Below are 18,914 nucleotides of genomic sequence, written 5' to 3'. Positions count from 1 at the left end.
AACAGCCCTACCAAAGTCAAGATTCATTAGATCAATTGCTCCATCAAAGCCCCCAGGAATGCCACTCTGTTGTGAAAAGCAACAGAAGGGGTCATACATATTTTTCATAGAAAAGAAGTTAAAATTAGTGTTTGGAAGGGATCATGGGAAAGAAAAGGATGGTGCAAGAAAGGTAAGGAAGAAGTCAGAGACTTGGGGAGAGAGGATGAAAGAGGGAAAGAAATTGACAAATAATTCCACTCAGCATCAGCTGAAGGACACATTCCTCCTCACTATCCGTCTCCATTTGCAGAATGCCCAAGGGGTAAACCCCACATTAAGCAGAGAGCAGCTCCTTTGCAGCTGCCAAGGCATTTCCTCAGGTAGGGACTGATATTTCAGGGCATTTCTGGGTTTTATTTTAGCCACCTGATTTTACAGTTATTTTTCCCCTTTGCCAAGACCATTTCTCATTCATCACAATTCAGTAGGTGATAGCTTCCAGGGCAGACCATGGGCCCCTTCTTCTGGATGCCACTTATCTAGGTAGCTGCTAGCACCAGCCACCTTGCACTGTTTGGCAACCCACAGCCCTAGGCCAATCATTCTGAATAAATAAAGGTCAATTTCATTCCTATGGGAGGGAAGAGCCTATTGAAAGGTAGATAGACATTATTGCTGCTGAGACCTAGAAGGTGAATAGAGAATGAAGAAAGGAGCATGTGGGGTTAATCAGGAAGAAATAATGAAGAAGATAGGAGACAAAGAAAAGGAAAGAGAGGGAAAGATAAGGTAGTAGGCAGAAGCTGAAGGGAATCCTCATTGAGAGCTCCTCACACACGAAAAGCTATAAAATCACCCTGTCAGGCAAGCGCGTTACCATTTGAGCCACATGTGATTCTGCAACCTGTACACTTGGAAAAATGAGAAATTATACCCATTTGATTCAAATGTATGATATGTCAAGATCATTGTATTGTCATGAGCAACTAATAAAAAAAAATAAGATCACCCTGTCATTCCAAGCGACAGTGCCCACCTGCTTCTCCTTCTATCTGAGCTTCATTCTTCTCCTGCCTGCCCATCTGCTCCCTGTAAGCAACACAGAATCTTGCTTCTCTGCAGCTAACACTGGGTTACAGGAATAGTTGCCACAGGGTCAAGAGGCTAGGCCTTTGTGATTCTTACCCAGGCACATCCCCACCCCTGCCCACCAGAACCTCCTGACTTTTTGTTGGAGGTGTACCAGGCACCAAGTTGCTCTGGATTTATCAGAAAATAAACCAGAGCTCTGACTTAAGCATAGTAAACTTTAGACTTATCCCTATTAATTTAGGCTTTCAATAACCCTTCCTTTATTTCCTCCCCCCAAACACAGATGGAGCTCTTCCTGTCTTTGGCACTGGGGGTGCATGCTTAGGAGACAGACAAGGGAACTGAACATTAGGGTACAGGTTTATGGCTGAAGAGTGTGTGTGTACACGCGGGTGCCCTTATACACATGGGTATGGCTATGGGTAAGTAACTGGGGTAAGTTGCAGCTCTGGGTAAATTGTGAAAAAGAAAAAATTGTCTTTTAGGCCCAAACTGTACTCATTTCACACCATTTCAGGCTTTTTTCCCCCAAACCCCATGGAACTTCAGATTTCTTCTATTCCATTGGGGAACTGCGCCTAGATAACAGAATGTGGACGATCTTTATTTATTTTTCTAAATTTTGAATTTAGTACAACTAAATAAGCTCCAACTTGGCTTATCCCTCATGTCTGTCCTCTGCAAGTCCTAATTGGCAGATAAACAACAAAGGCCATCTCTACTTCTCTTGGCTCTTCCTCCTCCTCCCCACAATATATCTAAGCCCACCTCCTAGGCCCTCAATTTAAGGATTGGAAAATGGAAAAGTATGATTAAAAAATCTGAGAGACTGGCTTAAAAAAAAATCCTGCCTCTAGCATTCATTAACTTTGTGACTATGGCAAATTATTTAATCTTTTTAATCCTTGGTTTCATTATCTATAGGTATGAATGATACCACCAACTTTATAAGCTTGTTCTAAAAATTAAATGAGAAAATAATAATACTCCCCGTGTTCTTCAGCTTTTCATTGCTGTGACCAAAATACCTGACAAGAACAATGCAGAAGAGGAAAAGTTTATTTGGGGCTTTCTGTTGCAGAGGTTTCTGTGCATGGTCAGCTGACTCTACTGCTTCAGGCCTGAGGTGAGGAAGGACATCACAGCAGGAGGGTATGGGGGAGGAGAGCTGCTCACCTCAAAGCAGCTGGGGAGCAGAGAGAGCCAGAAAGTACCCAGGGACAACATGTGTGGCCTTGGATCTACCTTCTCCAGCCTCAATGCCCCTGCCTACAGTTACCAAGCAGCTGTCCATTTGATTAATCCACCAAATGGATTAATCCACTGATGAGGTTACAGCTCTCATAATCTAATAATTTCACCTCTGAACATTCTTGCATTGTCAAACACATGAGTGTCTGGGGGGACACCTCATAACCAAAACATAACACTCCCCATGTATTAAACGCTAACAAAGTTACAGGCCTTGTGCCAAGACTTTTTTTTTTTAAATAGAATCATCTTACTTAAGCTTCATAACAATCCCAGAAAGACTCCTTTGATGCATCAGAAAATTGAGGTTCAGAGGAGTTAAAAACACATCCAAGAACACTAAAAAAATATTACGATCCAAATCAATTTCTTACTGCCTCGAAGTTGTGCATCTTAAGGACAAAATTATACCCAGCATATAGTATGTACTCAAAAAATATGAATTCCCTTTTATACTCCCTTAGGTATGAATTTCAGAAGCATCAGAACCTTCAGTACAACCACTTCACTACCCCTAGGTCTGCCTTTTGTGAGGATGATCAGGAATCTGGGTGTTCAGACCACTTCCTTAAGCATCTCTTTTTAAACAGATGTGTTGATAATGTAAGGTTTGCGTAATGAGATTTTCCAGACCATAAGTCGCTAACTGTGAATTAATTGCCTTGCTTATTTGCAGTAAATAAAGAGACTATTACATGTTAAAAAAATAAAAAAGTCACAAGAACCTACAAAGCTTGTGCAGAAGGATTCCGAGTTGCACTACCCACATCCCATGGTCAGCTACACAGGAAGACAGGCCCACGGGCGCAAAACAAGAGTAGCTCCCAATATTGCTTCAGGATAGAGAATCCTGGTCCAGGACTCAAAATACTGAGTCATTAAGTCCCACCATGGCTTCTTACTTCCCCTGTGACTCTTAGCAAGTTATAAAACCACTCTGAACTTCAGTTCTTTCTTTGTAATTTATCAGCCCTGACATAGATAACTTATTAAGGCCCTGACTAGTCCTAACAGTCAATCACCACGATTTTCTGGTCTATCAATATCTTAAGATGTTCCTATGGTCAGAAATAAATTCAACTTTGCTATTGAAATAAGTGATTTAACCACATTCAACCTGGGACTATTTTGAGAAATAAGGCTAGGTAATAAGTACAATATGATCTACTGTGGCCCAAGGCATATTTTCAGGTTAAGAAATTGGCCCAAAACACTGCTCCCATAAATATGGCAGTGAATTCTACTGGCCACACAAACCCATATCCATATATGTTATAGTGTCTGATAATCATCTGTGTGATTGCTTTAATAAAGCATCCCTGTTGCTTGAGTAATAAGGTCTGCTCCACAGAGGTCCCTGAACTAGAAGCCACCCTTCCATTCAGTGAATGCATGGGCCCCTTTAATCCTTCCCCACTCCCATCAAAGATGACTGGATTATTAAGGAACTCAAAAGCATAACAGGTGAGGATTGATTAAAAAATCTAATGATGTTTATCCTGAGAATGACTCACAACATTTCAGTGAGCAAATGATAGATATCCTTAAGTAACTGAGTTCTGTGTAAAAAGCATTTAAGCTGAATCTGTTCTGAATATTTCCAGCGTGCATGCCAAAGAAGAACCTAGAAAAGTTCTATGTGGATCTCAAAGCCTGAACCAAGGCCAAAAGAAAGCATTACACAACTTTAGTTCATGATAAAAGGAAGATTTATTGTTCCAAATGGGATGGCTGCTTTGCAAAAAGGTGAGCATCACTGTCATGGGGACCAGAAGAGAACACTGACCACGAGAGAGTGGTCTCAGGAGTGGAACACCTAGAAAAGCCTGGGTGACCTTGAGCATATTAGCCTATCTTTGACCCCAATTCCTCAGATGTAAGTTAAAAATGAAAACATTATCTATCTCATTGCATTAATTAAATAAGCTAACTACATCTAAATTCTTAGTACAATATATGGAAACAAAGTAAATGTTCCCAGAGAGTTCATACAATGACATTATAGTTTTAGTATAGGTGTCCCCCAAAACCTAGTGTGTAAGAAAATGCAAGAAAGTTCAAAAGTACCAATAAAAAAAAAGAAAGTTAAAAAGTGAAATGATGGGGTTATGAGACTCTCAGACTAATCAGTGCATTGATCCACAAAAATACGAATTAACTAGGTGGTAACTATAGGCAGATAGGATGTGGCTGTAAGAGGCAAGTCACTGGCGGCAGGCCTTTGGGTTTATATTTTGTCCCTGGTGAGCATAGCTGTCTCTCTGCTCCCTACTTGCCATTTCCTGAGCAGCTTTCCTCCTCCACACCTCTCCACCATGATGTTCTGCCTCACGTTAGGCCCAGAGCAATAACTGGCCATCTATGGACTGGGACCCCTGAAACTGTGAGCACCAAGGAAATGTTTCCACCTCTAAAATTATTTGATACATTTTTAGATCACAGCAACAAAAGTGGTCTAAAATAAAGCAATTTAGGAATTTTGCCAAGGAGGTGTGTAGGCTTTAGGTATTGGGTTAGACTCAACTACTATAGGTCCTTTCCAACTTATAAATATTAACCGCAACTCTGATAAAAGGGTTGATTTCCTTCCAACCCTTAGAAGGGTTTTCATCACCTGTACAGCTATCAGAACTGTTTCTTATCCACCTTTTCTCCTCCCTCTTCTACTCTTACCATGTTCTTAACTTTGCGGATTTCCACAGGAGGGAGCTCTATCTCACAGTGGCTGAGATGCTGGATTCCTTGTAAATGAAGTATTATTGTAGAACCCAGCAAGGAGAGCAGGGTAGCAGACAGCCAGCAGGAGATGAGGTCACTTAGAGTAGCATCCTGCTACCACGGGGCATGGTGACATTAAGAGTCAGCCACTATCTTCAGACCCAGAAAGGATGTCTACAGGGGTGAAAAGAATTCAACTCAACAAACATCAGAGCACTTTTCTTTCCTTTACAATATCAGCTGATGGAGATAAAGAATGTGCCAGCCTTAGCTACTGTCAGTATGTGGCCCTGGGCAACTATAAAAAAACAATATTTAAATACCAGTGGGCCACAGCAGGACATTTTAGACAAGGGGCCTGTGGAGAAGATTAAAATCTGAAAGGCACAGAACTTTACTTCCCTGGGGGAACTGAGAAGGTGAGCATGTTAATCCCACAGATTCCATAAGGTTTCTGATTTACTGGCCTCTTAGAAGGCTCTGTTGGGGTTTGTCATTTTGATGAGAGTGCCTTGCTATAAAGGTTAAATATGTTAAGAAGCATGAAATGATCTCCAAGAAAGATGGCATCTACTTGCCAGGGAAATAGCTATCCAACAGCCCACAGATGGGGGCCTTTTAAGAGTCGCTCATACGCAGGGTTTCCAGCCCCAAGTCCCAAATGCACTTGTCTTTCCAAAAAGCCTCTCTGTTGGACTGGGATTCCCGACTGTTCCTGGGGAAGATGGGATGAGCCATGAAAGACAAAGAAGAGAAATATATACACATCTGTTGCCTTTGCATGTCTTCTCTCTACATCATTTGCCCATGTTTCAAATAAAATTTACCAACAAATTACTAGAGATTGATTGAATGTCCTTGCCATAATGTCATGATTACACTCCTTAGTAAATCACGGGAACATAAACATTTCTTCCCCAAACATGCACAGATATTGCATTTATTTATTGATTGATTGATTGATTGATTGATTGTGTGTGTGTGTATGTGTGTGGTTCAATCCCCAATTGAACCCAGGGCCTTGTGCACACGAGTCAGGCACTCTATCAACTGAGCTATATCCCCAGCCCCAGATATTGCTCTTTCTTACAAAAATCTGAATGTACATAAATAAAATAAGGGGCTAAGAACATTATCTGCTATTCTTTGGGCCACTCATTTCTACCTGGAGATCTCAGTTTCTTCATCTAAAATTTGAGGTCTGGGCAGTTTTGCTAGGTATCATCTCCGCCTTTGTTCTACTGGCACATTTTATACTCTGCTTGGTTTTCTTTTGGTCAAGGGAGTTTTAAGTCTTGGCTTTTGGAGTTTCCACCTATGACTATTACACGTCTGCTGTTTCTTCCCCTTAATGACCCCAGAACCTATGATAAAACACAACGAACAGACATTCCAGAAACTGGAAGGGAAACTACACACATGTGATTGATGCAAAACTCACACACACTGTCCTCAGTATTGGTGTCAATGCTATAAAACCCAAAGGAGAGACCTGAGTAGGGAGAAATTAACAATGTGATTTGCCTAGCTCTCAAGAATGGATTTTTTCAGTTTAATCTTAAATCTGACCACTTTTTTCAACAGGAAGAGATAAGCAACAACTCACTTTTCCACCAAAGGTGGGTCAAAGCTTGGCTGAGATCATCACAGTTATAATAGAACATTTTAACAGTTCTTTAAAATCCTGAGTCTGTGGCAGATCATGTCTGGACTCACACCCAAGCCATTTGGAATATGGTGAAAAGCATGCTCTCCTGTGCCCTAAGGAATCACCTACTCACTTGTATTTAAGCGCCAGTGTTTTATGTGCTGAAACCTAGAAATCATATCTGGGCCATTTTTACAACAGAAGAAAAATGGGGGGCATGGAGAAATATTACAGCATTATCTTTTTCATTCTTGAATGACTAAGTTCTAGAGTCAGAAAGGGGGCACTTTCATTTAATGTATACATGTGCACCTATGGACTTTGACCCTATAACAGAGACTTCCAACAAGACAATTAAACAGACTCTGTCAATATTCTCAGTAATAAAAATGGAAACTGAGGCACACAGAAAGGGTAAGACACACATTCAAAGTGGCAACAAAGCAGATATAGGTCTCACTCCTTGTAGCCTCTCTTTGATGGTCACCCCACTTCTCCCCTCTCCTTCCAAGAATCTCCAATGACTCAAGATAGGTGAGTGAAACAACAGGCCTCCGTGCTAACCCTTGTTCTCCCCCACTGTGTCCACCATTCTGCTGTGAATTATTGGTTACTAAGTCTTATTGACATTGCTCCTTTTATATCTATTAGATGTGTCCCCAAATCCAACCTCTATTGTCCTTACCTTGGTTAGGGCTCCTATTTCTCACTTCTGAATTAGCACTGATACAAACTGAACTAACTTTTACACTGATCTCTCTATTGGCCTTCTGTTGGAATATCTTTTCCTCCTGACTGGAATACTTTTTGTCCCTGACTGTTCTATCTTGAAAAGAGATTCTTGCTCCTTTCCTAAGCCTCAGCTAGTGCCTCCCAATCTGTGATGCTTTCCATGATATTTCTCCCTCCATTTATGCTCCTCTTTCCCTGGATATCAGAACATAATGAGACATTTGTGAAGAGAATCACAATTGATGCCTTTGTATCCTGAGTCTTCAACAGGGCTCCTGGCACATAGCACTTGGTGGGTCTACTTTGGAAAGAATTTGACTCTGAATTTCTTCAACTAAAATATGCAACCTGCAGGGAGAATGTGAGGGTTACATGACCCGGTGTCTATCAAGAACCTAACACAGAACAGGCACATAATTTCTCTCAATAAATGGAAGGTCTCTTAACTTTCCTTTCCTTTTAATCCAATTCGGAGCAAAGAAGGGTTCATCTAACTGTGAAAAGAAACAGGATGTCAGAGATGCTAGAAAAGCCTGTGACAATCCCCTGGTGTTGCATTTCAAAGCACTGGTTTCTCATAATTTAGCAGCTCTCAATTTATTGCACTATAATGGGCAGATGTCTGTTGGCAGTTAAGTCGCTTTTAGTGAATGTGGTAATAAAGGTACAGAATGGCACTGTGAACAGCCACTATACCCTTGCATTTGACAGCATCACACAGAGCAGGCTGAGGCAGGCAGAGCAGCAGGTGCGCCAGGGTTCATAAGTGGTGGTCATGAACTGCACCAAGCGGTAGACCCTCACATTCACACACTAAATGCAGGCCCAGGTGCAGCTTTTTCAAAGATCTCCAAAGTCCCTACTCTGTCAAGACCCCGGGAGTTCTGACTCTGGAATAACTAGAATATACTTCCCTCTTCTTCAGAGTAACAGGGATATCTCAGACTCTGATTGGGTGGAACAACTCTTAGAGTTCAAGGAGTATGGAACATTTTTCTGTGATCATTCAATCCTGAGCCTGTGCAAAGGCAAACTTGCACAATTGGAAGAGGAAAAAAAAAAAGTAGGCGGAGTCTGAGCACTCAGGAATGCATTCATATGATTTGAGCAATAATAAGTAAGAAAAAGGAGATATTTTGATGTTGATGAATTTCCCAAATTGCCCATTTCTTGAGAAGCACCTTTCTCAGATAACATGTCATTATTTACCAAAAAAAAAAAAAAAACAGGCCAGGTGTAGTGATACATACCTATAATCCCAGAGACTCAGAAGGCTGAGGCAAGAGAAGTTTGAGGCCATTTAATGAGACCCTCACCAACTTAGCAAGATCCTGCCTCAATATTTTTTTTTAAAAAATTAAAAAAGAACTGAGGCTGTATCTTGATGGTAGAGAGCCTCTGGGTTCAATCTCCAGTATTGCAAAATATATATATTAAATTTTAAAAAAAGGTAAGCAGTGGGTCACAAAGGATACCAGCTTTTAATCCTCTGAAGAAAGCCAAGGTTCTATCCATTAATCCATCAATTAAGTCTTATGTATCATGGCCTAAAGTGAACCCAATATAAGAGGCATTCATTTTCTTAGGAGAATGAATCAGAGAGGTGAAAACCTCATTGCACTTCCTGACTCAGACAGTTCTTCAGATTCAAGAAGCAAAGACTCCCATTCCTGTCCTGCCCTTCACTCACCTTTATCCCTCTACTTGGGAAAAGGGAAGACATTGCCAAGCTGATGACATTTGAGAATCAGAGTTTGAGACTTGAAGGGCCCTGAGAGAGCATGAAACTCAATTGTCTCATTTTATTCTTGCAGAACAGAGAGGCCAGAGGATCCAAATAACTATCTCAAGGTCACATAGCTAAATGAAAAGCACCTGGATATCCCTGGCAAGTGGGAGCACAGTCATAAAGCAGATTCCCTCCTCAATGACACTGAGACCAGTAAAAGCAACCGGTATTATTATATTTGACCTTGGAGTTCAGGACTCCTATTGCTTCCACACCAGTGAGTTGCTGTGAACCAAGTCAATCCAGAACCAATCCTAAAGTAGTATGTCATGTTTTAGTATCTACTTTCTAATTGTTATTTGTTTCCTATAATTATTCCATGAATCATTGTCCTTGGTAGGTAGCATTACAGTTTGCAGATTAGTTCTCCATCTCTCTGCTAGACTGTGAGCTCATGGGGAACAGGAAAAATGTTCTCTACAAAGGTACATCCTCAGGACTTAGTGCATCAAGCCTGACAGTAAAGAGATAGAAACTGTCTCTGGAATTGTATGCTAAAGACCCAAAGAACCACCACAGTTTGATTTCCTATAGGTTTTGTCAAATAAATGTTACTAAAATGAAAGCTACTTAGAGTAGGAGTGTATTGCATGTACAGAAATTATAATGCTTTAATTTTAATACTCTAAGGAAAGCACAAAATGAATTTAAATTTTTCATAATCATACTACATGCTATCTAGTTATCCAAAGGAAAGATCAGTGTGGTTTGACCTAGAATGATAGTAGCAGGGAGAAGTAGACAGATAAAGGATGGATTTACATCAGGAATTGTCTGGACTTGGTGAGACAAAAAAAATGCTACAGGGAAGAACTCAAGGTTTCTATTTTTCACTGATTTGACTAAGACACCTATCAGATATCCAAACAGAGATGTCAAATAGACAATTTAGAAATCTGGAATTCCAGTTGAGAGTCACTGACATATAGATGACCTTTGACAATAAGGGGACCAAAGAAACTGTGCTTATATAGAACAGACCCAAAACAGAGTCCTGGGCCCTCCAATGTTTAATAACACACTGCAAGTATGTATATAAAAATCATCTTAAAATCCAAACTTTGTATATATGAAAAGGAAGCTGACTAAATATAACAGGAAGTACAATGAAATAGGAATCAAAAATCATGAGTTCTAACCATTCAACAGTTACTCCACATTGAACTCATGATAACCTCACAGCTTCCAATTCTCTACCTATCAAAATAAAAATTAAGTACAGATGACATCAATGATATATGCTAATCCTGCTATTTTTTGAAGTTATGACATACACATGGCATATATCTGACATCCAAATGACACAGTCCAGCCTCAGTAAGAATAGTGTCTCACCCTTTTGAGGCAGAATCTTCTGCCGTGGCCTCAGGCATACCACCACAATCTCAGGGGATAGCTGACATGGAGTCCCTAAGCAGGGAGGGGAACTGTCAGTCTTCACTCCCTTTCTATTGAGTAATCTCAAAATACCTGCTTTCTTAGTTTTCAGCTGGTGTATATGTCAGGTCAATGGAGACACAGAAAAAAGCTGGGTTGTCCTCATTGCCATATTTTCTTGCTCCTGTAAATTAATGTTCTGAAAAGCACCCAATTTCCAAGATTCCAGATATTAATTTTTTTAGCAGACATCAGGGGTGGTTAAAAAAATAAAGGTAGAATGAAAAAATATGAAGTAATTCCATTTGGCTGGGTATAGACAATAAGATTTGGTCTGATGAGTCAGGGTACCCTGGACCCCAACCATAGAAGAGCACTGAGGAAGTAGTAAGATTTTATACACTTAAATGTATACGTACATGTGTGTACATATGTGTGTGTGCAAACCACACATAACACTGAGGCAGGAAAATTGTAGATTGCAACATGGTATTCAATGGGAAAAGTAGAACACACAATTGTACCCATAGCAAGATTATAGTCATACGTAAATATGACTATATTTGGTTATATGGTTAATAATTGTGTTGAGCATTTGGTAATTTTCCCATTCTTCCTACTTTCCTATATTTTCCAAATACTATATATAATATTTCTATATAATATATATTTGTATGTAATATGTGTATATACTTCTTTTACAGAATGTATTTTTTGAGAAAATGAAGGCAAAGGCTGATTTTGCCTTCAAGGAACACAGTGAGACACATTTTCTGCTATGGCCTACAAGTGCTGGTGATTCAACTGATTCCCTAGGCTTTAAGTCAGGGAATAATTTGAATTCAAGGGAGAATTCAGATTAAAAAAAATAAATAAAATATAAGGCATCGTTTTTGTTGGAACAAGGATCTAAGCTGTTCCATTGCACCGGCATCTTTCAAGAGAATCAGACTTCTCACCTCTTTCTAAAGAACTTGAAAAATGGACCTTCATCTGTTCTCTTGGACCTACCATGAATACTTGCCCTGCATGAACAAGAAACACCTGAAAAAGCCTCCTCAATAAGAGAGACTATCACTGTACTACTGTATGCCAGCCACTGTGCTTACCTTGAGATAGCTATTCTCATTCAAACTAACATCCTCAGGAAGTAGGCAGGGTGTGGTTCCAGCTCAAACATATGCCTCTATGAGCTTCCATCTCTGGTGTAGTAATAGACAGAGGAACCAAACTGAACCAAATGGGCTCTCTATTTGGAACATGCTAACTTTAAGTGAAAAAAAAAATCTGGAACTAGAAGTTGGAGGATCTCAAACAGTGCCCTGGGGTTTGTACAGCTGCTCTGCTTCTCTGTTCACTTGATTGAAATTTTCCAGGTAATCATCCAGTAAATCTACTTCCTTGATATTAGCCATAGTTCAGTCTATAGTTTGTCATCAAGGAATACTTTAGATGGAGTAAGTATAGAACTTCCATTGTACAGATTAGAGAATTCAGACTTAGAATATGTACTTATCGTACATCATCTTGCTATGACGTAAAATAGGAATCAAAGTCTAACTCCAAATGCCATGCATGCTATTAACCATTGTCCCATTCTGCCTATAACCCTTGTACCATGGGGTTTTCTTTTTCTTTTTTGACATAAGGATGGACTTGTGCTGAGTCCTATTTACTTTCTTGCCAAATTAATGCCACATACATTTAGAAAAAGTCATACAGGGAAGAGTATAAAATCTGAAGTAGCTTCTAATTTAAGCTTGATGGTCCACAAATGAATCAAGCATTACACTTCCCCTATGGGGACTCTCACTAATTGGACTAAACAATTTGGCTACATTGCCAAGGATAATATGCTTATGTTGTCTACTGTCAAGTTGATTGTACTTCCTTGAGAAGGAAAACGCCCAGAAAAGAGTAACAACAAACTCAACAATACCTTCTGAACAACAGAACTGCACAGACTAGCAGGTGGTCTTCCAGAAGATTAAAGCATTTCAACTCAACTAATTAGCATTAAGTAGTTATAACAGAACTTTGCTTTTTAGATCACGGGGTTAGTTCTCACATCACCATGAAAAGGACACCATAGTAGCTATAGAACTAATTGATCAGGATGGGTAGAGACCTCTATATCTTCTTAGGTCACACTGATAAGAATCTGAATACAATATCAAGTCCATTTTTCAGATGTCAAGATTTAAAGTTGTTGGCAATTGCTGGAAAATGGGTGAAAAGAAAAAAACATCATGCTCAGTGAAATAGGCCAGCCTCAAAAAATGGAGGGTCTAATGTTTTCTCTCTCACATTGAAGTTAGAGCAAAGGGAAAAACACGTGGGTGAAGGGGATTGGATACCAGAAAGACAGAGGGAAGATGAGTGGAGTAGAAGGAGAGTGAAGGGGAGGGAGGAGGAACAGGAAAGGGAAGAGATGCAAAATGAATTTGACAAAACTATGCTGTGAATGTATGAATATACCCCAGTGAATTCCACCTTTATGTATATATATGAAGCATGAATTAAAAATAGATAAAGAAATAGAAGGAAGACCAATAAAGTAGAGGAAGAAGAATAGGTGAACGGAGGAAGAGAGAGAAAGAGGTGGCACAGGGCACTGAAATGGAGCAAATTACATTTCATACAAATATGACTATGTCAAAACGAACACAACCATCATAAGTAACTACATTGTAATAATAAAAGTGTTAAAAATGTACATAAACACAGAAATAGAAGATATGGAGTTGTTCATCTTCATAGGCAGAAAAAGCACTCTTAGGAGGGAAGAAGCAAAAAGTCATTCAGTTTTACCGGAATAGAAAGATACTCATGCTAATTAATCCTAGTCCAAATACCAGTGTATTTCCTAGTCTTATTCTTTTATCTTTGGCTGACAACTTTGATCTGAGAGTTAGTTGTTCCTTAGATTAATCTTGTTTAAGTCCTTGAGCATTTTTCATCTTGATCTGACCTAAGCCATGCCCACTTCTGAAACCCAGTTTTAACCTATGAACTCCAAAATTTTCAACTCTGCAGGGCACACAGTATTGGGCATTTTCCTAAACTCATCACAATTAGTGCTAAGGAAGTCTGAAGCTTCTAGGATAAAAAGCAAACAATGGTAAACAAAGTGACTATATTGACGTTATGGTAGCTGGGAAAGCATCCCTTCATCCAAAGGATAAAAAGAGGATGCCAAACACTTCCTCTACCATTCACCAGAAATGCCCGTAGTGACTACTGAAGACCTAAAGAAGGAAAAGGTCATTTAGTTTTGTAGAAATAGGAGCCAAGAAACCTTGGATCCCCTTCTCCCTAATATCAACACCCTATGTAGAAGTGGCCACTCCACTTTTTGCCCTACATCTTCCCTAGAGACCCCCACCATAACATCTGCCACATGTTGAATATTTTCTTTGTTTCTCTAAGAGGACCAAACACCCCTGAACAACAAGTAGGAACAGTGTTGATTTTTTTTGTAGTTGTTATTTGTTTGTTGTTTTGTATTTCCAGCACTGAACATAGTGCCTAGAATATATTAGGCCTCAATAAGTGTCTTCATCCATATGAAAAATGAGTAAAAGATGCTCAGTCTCCACCACGGAAATCTCCACTAAGGAATGAGTTTCAATAAGAGCAAAACAATGTCATTGGGAAGCTCTATTTTCTTTGCTAGCAGAGTGGAGTCCTATCATTTTTACACTCCACTGATTCATTCTGAACATGGTGTCAGGAACAATACAGGGGCAAAAAACAATTAGCGGGGGAACAAAACAATCAGCCAAACCGTCTGGGATTTGAGCGATATATAGATCAAATGTCTTAAATTTGCTAAGCTCTTTCTCATTTGGCCAGAATGGATGACTCTTGGCTTCACTGTACCAAGAATAATTGTCCCTCATATATCCCCAATCAGCTGCCCTTTAATGACTAGTCAGAAGTGACAACGTAAAAGGAGCAGTGACTTTCATTGTACTTGGCAAATTTTGGACGAACTCCCATTAATTTGCCCTTGGCATAGGTGAGCTCATAGACACACCTTACATGGCCACTAATGTCGCTGCTCCTCCCTGCCTCCAACAACCACAAGTCCTCTGATTAGCAGAGATACAAGAGCAAGAAGTGAGATGTCTGAGGTGACCTTTGCTTCTCACACCACTTCCATAGATGGTGGAATATCCACAATACCTAAGCTCACATCAAAAGTCTCATACATTCAGAGGTCAAATGACCTTTCTATCTTCCCAAACCAGCACCAGGGTATGCTACCCTACAAAGATATTTGGAAAGAGTCCAGGCACTTGACAGACTTATGAGGCCCATATGGCCTATTTCTATTCCAGATGGCTGCCTCTCATCTCATCTCATGTTCTGGTTGTTGCTGCTTTGACAATGCAGTGAATCTGGATTTAAATTCCATAAACTATAAGAAAGTTCTAGGCTTCCATTTCATCCTAATGTCTTGTATCTGTTTTTGGTCTAATTATATTTAAAAAAAAATAAAGTTTGCCATCTCTTGAAATACATGTTAATTAGTAACACAGTTGACCTCATAGAAACCATTCCTTGGAAACACCAATCAGGATCATCCCGACTACTAGACTTCTGATACATGGACAATTTCTGGTCACTGGTGGTCTTTAGAAGGAAGATCCTATAGGTCCTCAAAGAATTCTTCTCTCATCTTAATCTTCATGTCCTCCTGCTTGTCCACCAACACAGCCTAAGATGCTGCCTTGAATTATTGTCTTACTGCTTCTTGTGTAGATATCTCAGCTACATGCAAAAGCTCATTGAAGGTAGGAGCTATGTCTGTTGTAGATGCCATATCCTTAAAGATCTAGAGCTATGTTTTCAGCAAATATTTGGTAACTATGTAAAGTATACTTTCATATAATATAGAAGCTGACAGCCCATGGATAGCCAACTTGATTTTGTGTTTGGGGGCATATAAAAATAAGAGAACAAGCTACAATCTGAATGTGGTCTTTAAACTGAACCTCCTTGGCTAGATGTCATTCCTTTGCTAACCTTTATCTCTGCTTCTTGCCCAAACTGTATTCACTGCATATGGAAGATACTTAAGTGTAAGTAGAAGGGACTCTCTGTAGTATTCTGGCCTGTTCTAAAGGGTTGGCTCTACCTGTTTAGCTATCTCTCTGGGTCCCCTTTTCATTATGGATTTTGTTTACAAAGGAACAAAGCCTGGAGTCCCTGTGGACTTTGTTCAGTTCTTCAATACCACCACGTCTCTTATATCTGTCCTGTTTAGATCACACTCCTTCCTGCCACTTCTCTGCCAAGGCATATATATCCCCAATCAGCTGCCCTTTAATGACTAGTCAGAAGTGACAATGTAAAAGGAGCAGTGACTTTCATTGTACTTGGCAAATTTTGGATGAACTCCCATTAATTTGCCCTTGGCATAGGTGAGTTCATAGACACACCTTACATGGCCACTAATGTCGCTATTCATATTTCACCTCTTAACTTAGGTATTTTTTCTCTTTGAACAAGTTTTATCTGGATCCCTATAGTACATTGAGTGTTCTTACAAGGGTCTCCAGAACTTTTCTGTACTTTCCTTCAATGAAGTTGACAATAATAACAAAGCTGATATAATAACTACAATCATCAAAGAGTCACTAGTGGTTGTTAAATGCTTACCATATTTTAGGAACCTATTAAATCAGATCATCATTGATATCTGGTGAGGTGGTGCCTAACTACCACCATTTTACAAATGAGACAATCAAGTCTCAGAGATACTTATTTCCTTCATGAGGTTCACATGACTCCATAAAGGTCAAACTTCTCATCTAGTCTGGCCCCAAAGTTGTGTGTTTGCTACCCATCCATCACACCACCTCTTATGAAACCCACCATGTTTATCATTGGTTATTTAATTCCACTAGGCAGCAAGCTCTGTAAGGATAGGCATATATCCATCTTGTTCGATATTCTGTTTTGAAAGCCTAGCCCAGGAGTTAGCATGTAGAAACTATTCAGGAAACACGGAATAAATGAAACAGCCGGCAGATTGGCTCTCCTGGAATCCCAAAGAAGAAAGATTCATCCTCTCTAAATAGAAGATACCTAATAAAAAAACATATGAGTATAATAATATCTATTTTAAAGTTTTTCTTTCTTCTATCTAACTCTGGCCAAATGATGCTAGGCACTCAGAACTAGAATGGTGTGTTCTGGAAACCAGTGAACCCAAAAATTCTTATTTGGAAGAAGAGTGCAGGTGGAACAAAGGCTTGGGCTGTCCAGGGATACACCTGTAACACCCATTTCCACTTGGACTGGACCATGCCACCTGCGAAGGCTGACTCACCCCTTTCGCAGGTTCTTCCCCAGTAACCGGTGCCCGTGCAGTCGCAGATGAAGCGGTTCCAGCCGTCCTTGCACACCGCATTGTTCTTGCAGGGGTAGCTGTCACACTGCTTGGCGCTCATCCGTGAACAGGAGGACTTGACGCCCGCGGCGTTCTGCATCTCCGCCAGCTGCCGGATGTTCTTGCTGCGCCCGTCGATGAACAGGTCGCGGATGCAGCCCACGTAGCCGTAGTTGAGCATGGCGGTCCAGAGCTCCGTGGGGAGGATGAGGCCAGCACGGTTCTCCGGCAGCCCGCCCAGGTACATGTCTCCCTCCAGGTCCAGGATCTCGCTCTCCCCACTGGCGGTGAATGGCGTGCGCCTGCTGTTCACTGATATGGTACCTGGGTAGGAAGACATCCGGAGTGAGTTAAAGGTGCTTTTTTTTTTTTGCATCTCAGGTGAGCACGCTAGGTGATAAGCCAAATGAGAGGAGCCCAATAGGTGGGTTCTCAGACCATCACTGCCTGACCAGGAGAAAGCCACGCAAGCGACGGAACAGCATGCTGCAGGATGGTGTCATTCGGTTCCCATCCCTGCCACCTAAGACAACCAGGCCTCCAGGGAGACCAGAAAAATCCTACCGCCTAACCTCTAGTAGATCTTTTCACTACCTAACTGGCTTGGCTGAAAGGTAGAAGAATCATCATCATCATAATCATCATCATCATCATCATCATCAATCAAGTGAGGGAAAAAGAGTTCCTGCCTGAGTTAAAACCCCTGCTTTTACCACACATGAGCTGTAGAACCTTGAAGAAGGGACGCCGTCTTCCTGTGCTTCAGTTTTCCCTGTAAATGGGAAAGTGATTTTCCCCACCTCACAGGTTGATGTGATGGTTAACTAAGTTAATCCTTATAGGAAAGCATCTCATAGGCCCTGGAATAGTATAAGGGCTCTGTGTTTGCCTGAATCCTCTTCACCGGCTCCCCATCCCCCAAAGGATGGGACTTCCTCTCTGCCTCCCCCTCCATGCAGTGATACACTCTAGACTGGCCTCAACTACCACCCTAGCCAGTGAATATTTGGGACATTTCCACTAGTAATTTTTAACTGGAACATGTTTCTTTATTCGTGTTATACAGATATGTTGGGCATCTCTTCTGCGTCTGTATAATTCTAGGCACAGAGATGAGCCTGTCCTTCATAGCCTTTCTCTCTTTGGAATTGATATTACAGAACACAGACACAAAATAACTAATGGCAGGTGCTATGAAGAGAGTAAAATGGGTACAAGGTAGCAGCCCATGTGTTCTAATTTAAGGCCTGCCCAGGTGGGTGACAGCTGAAACTAGTATTGAGAAAATCCAGGGGTAGAGATCATGGAAGGCAGATAGAATGACACACACAAAGGGCCTGAGGCAGGAAGGAGTGTGACAGGAGAGGAGGAGGTAAGAGGGAGGGAGCAGGAGTTGAGGCCAGGGACATAGGAAGACCCAGGCAAGGGCTGGATTATAGCCACCATCAAATGAGATTTTAGAAGGTATAACTTAGTGCCTGACCTGGGAATTTGGGAACAAGGATGTTAGTCCTAAATGGTTTTCTGACCCTAAGATAGTCATTGAACCCTTTACCTCTTAATTTCCTGAACTGTAAAATCAAGAAAATGTACTAGGTGATATCTAAAAATGCTACCAGCAATTTAAAAAAAAAAATGTATTTGTTATTCTTGAAGTGCTTTGTTGGTACCAAGATACCTGGGTTGTAGGATCCATCAGTCAGCCTTCACTGACATCAGTCTCCTCTGTCTGAGTCTCAATTCCCTCAGCTAAGAAGGGTATATCCTGAAGGCTCAGAAGATCAAATGAGATCAAGAACGTGAAATGTGCTCGAAATTACAAAGTCAACACCACAGTAGAATGGAAAGGACACTGAGGGGCCTCGTGGGCAGGGGTAAGCTGACAATCTGTTCCCCACCTTTATCCTAGAGGTGTTCTGCTGTGC

At 40.7% G+C, this 18,914-nt stretch overlaps 1 protein-coding gene across 36 annotated transcripts in view; it reads right to left on the bottom strand.

Moving 5' to 3' along the window:
* Nrxn3 (neurexin 3) overlaps positions 1–18,914 on the bottom strand; it is a 1,555,288-nt gene that overhangs the window by 1,029,171 nt on the left and 507,203 nt on the right. For all 36 annotated transcript variants that reach the window (XM_048799086.1, XM_048799081.1, XM_048799099.1 and 33 more), the window contains one exon: positions 16,930–17,313. In XM_048799086.1, coding sequence (XP_048655043.1) covers positions 16,930–17,313 — 384 coding nt within the window. The remainder of the gene's footprint in view (positions 1–16,929; positions 17,314–18,914) is intronic.

This window comes from Marmota marmota, unplaced genomic scaffold (assembly GCF_001458135.2).
Source record: "Marmota marmota marmota unplaced genomic scaffold, marMar, whole genome shotgun sequence".
Classification (NCBI taxonomy): domain Eukaryota; kingdom Metazoa; phylum Chordata; class Mammalia; order Rodentia; family Sciuridae; genus Marmota; species Marmota marmota.
The sequence above is the reverse complement of the archived record's forward strand: the minus strand, read 5'-3'. Positions and strand labels throughout refer to the sequence as shown.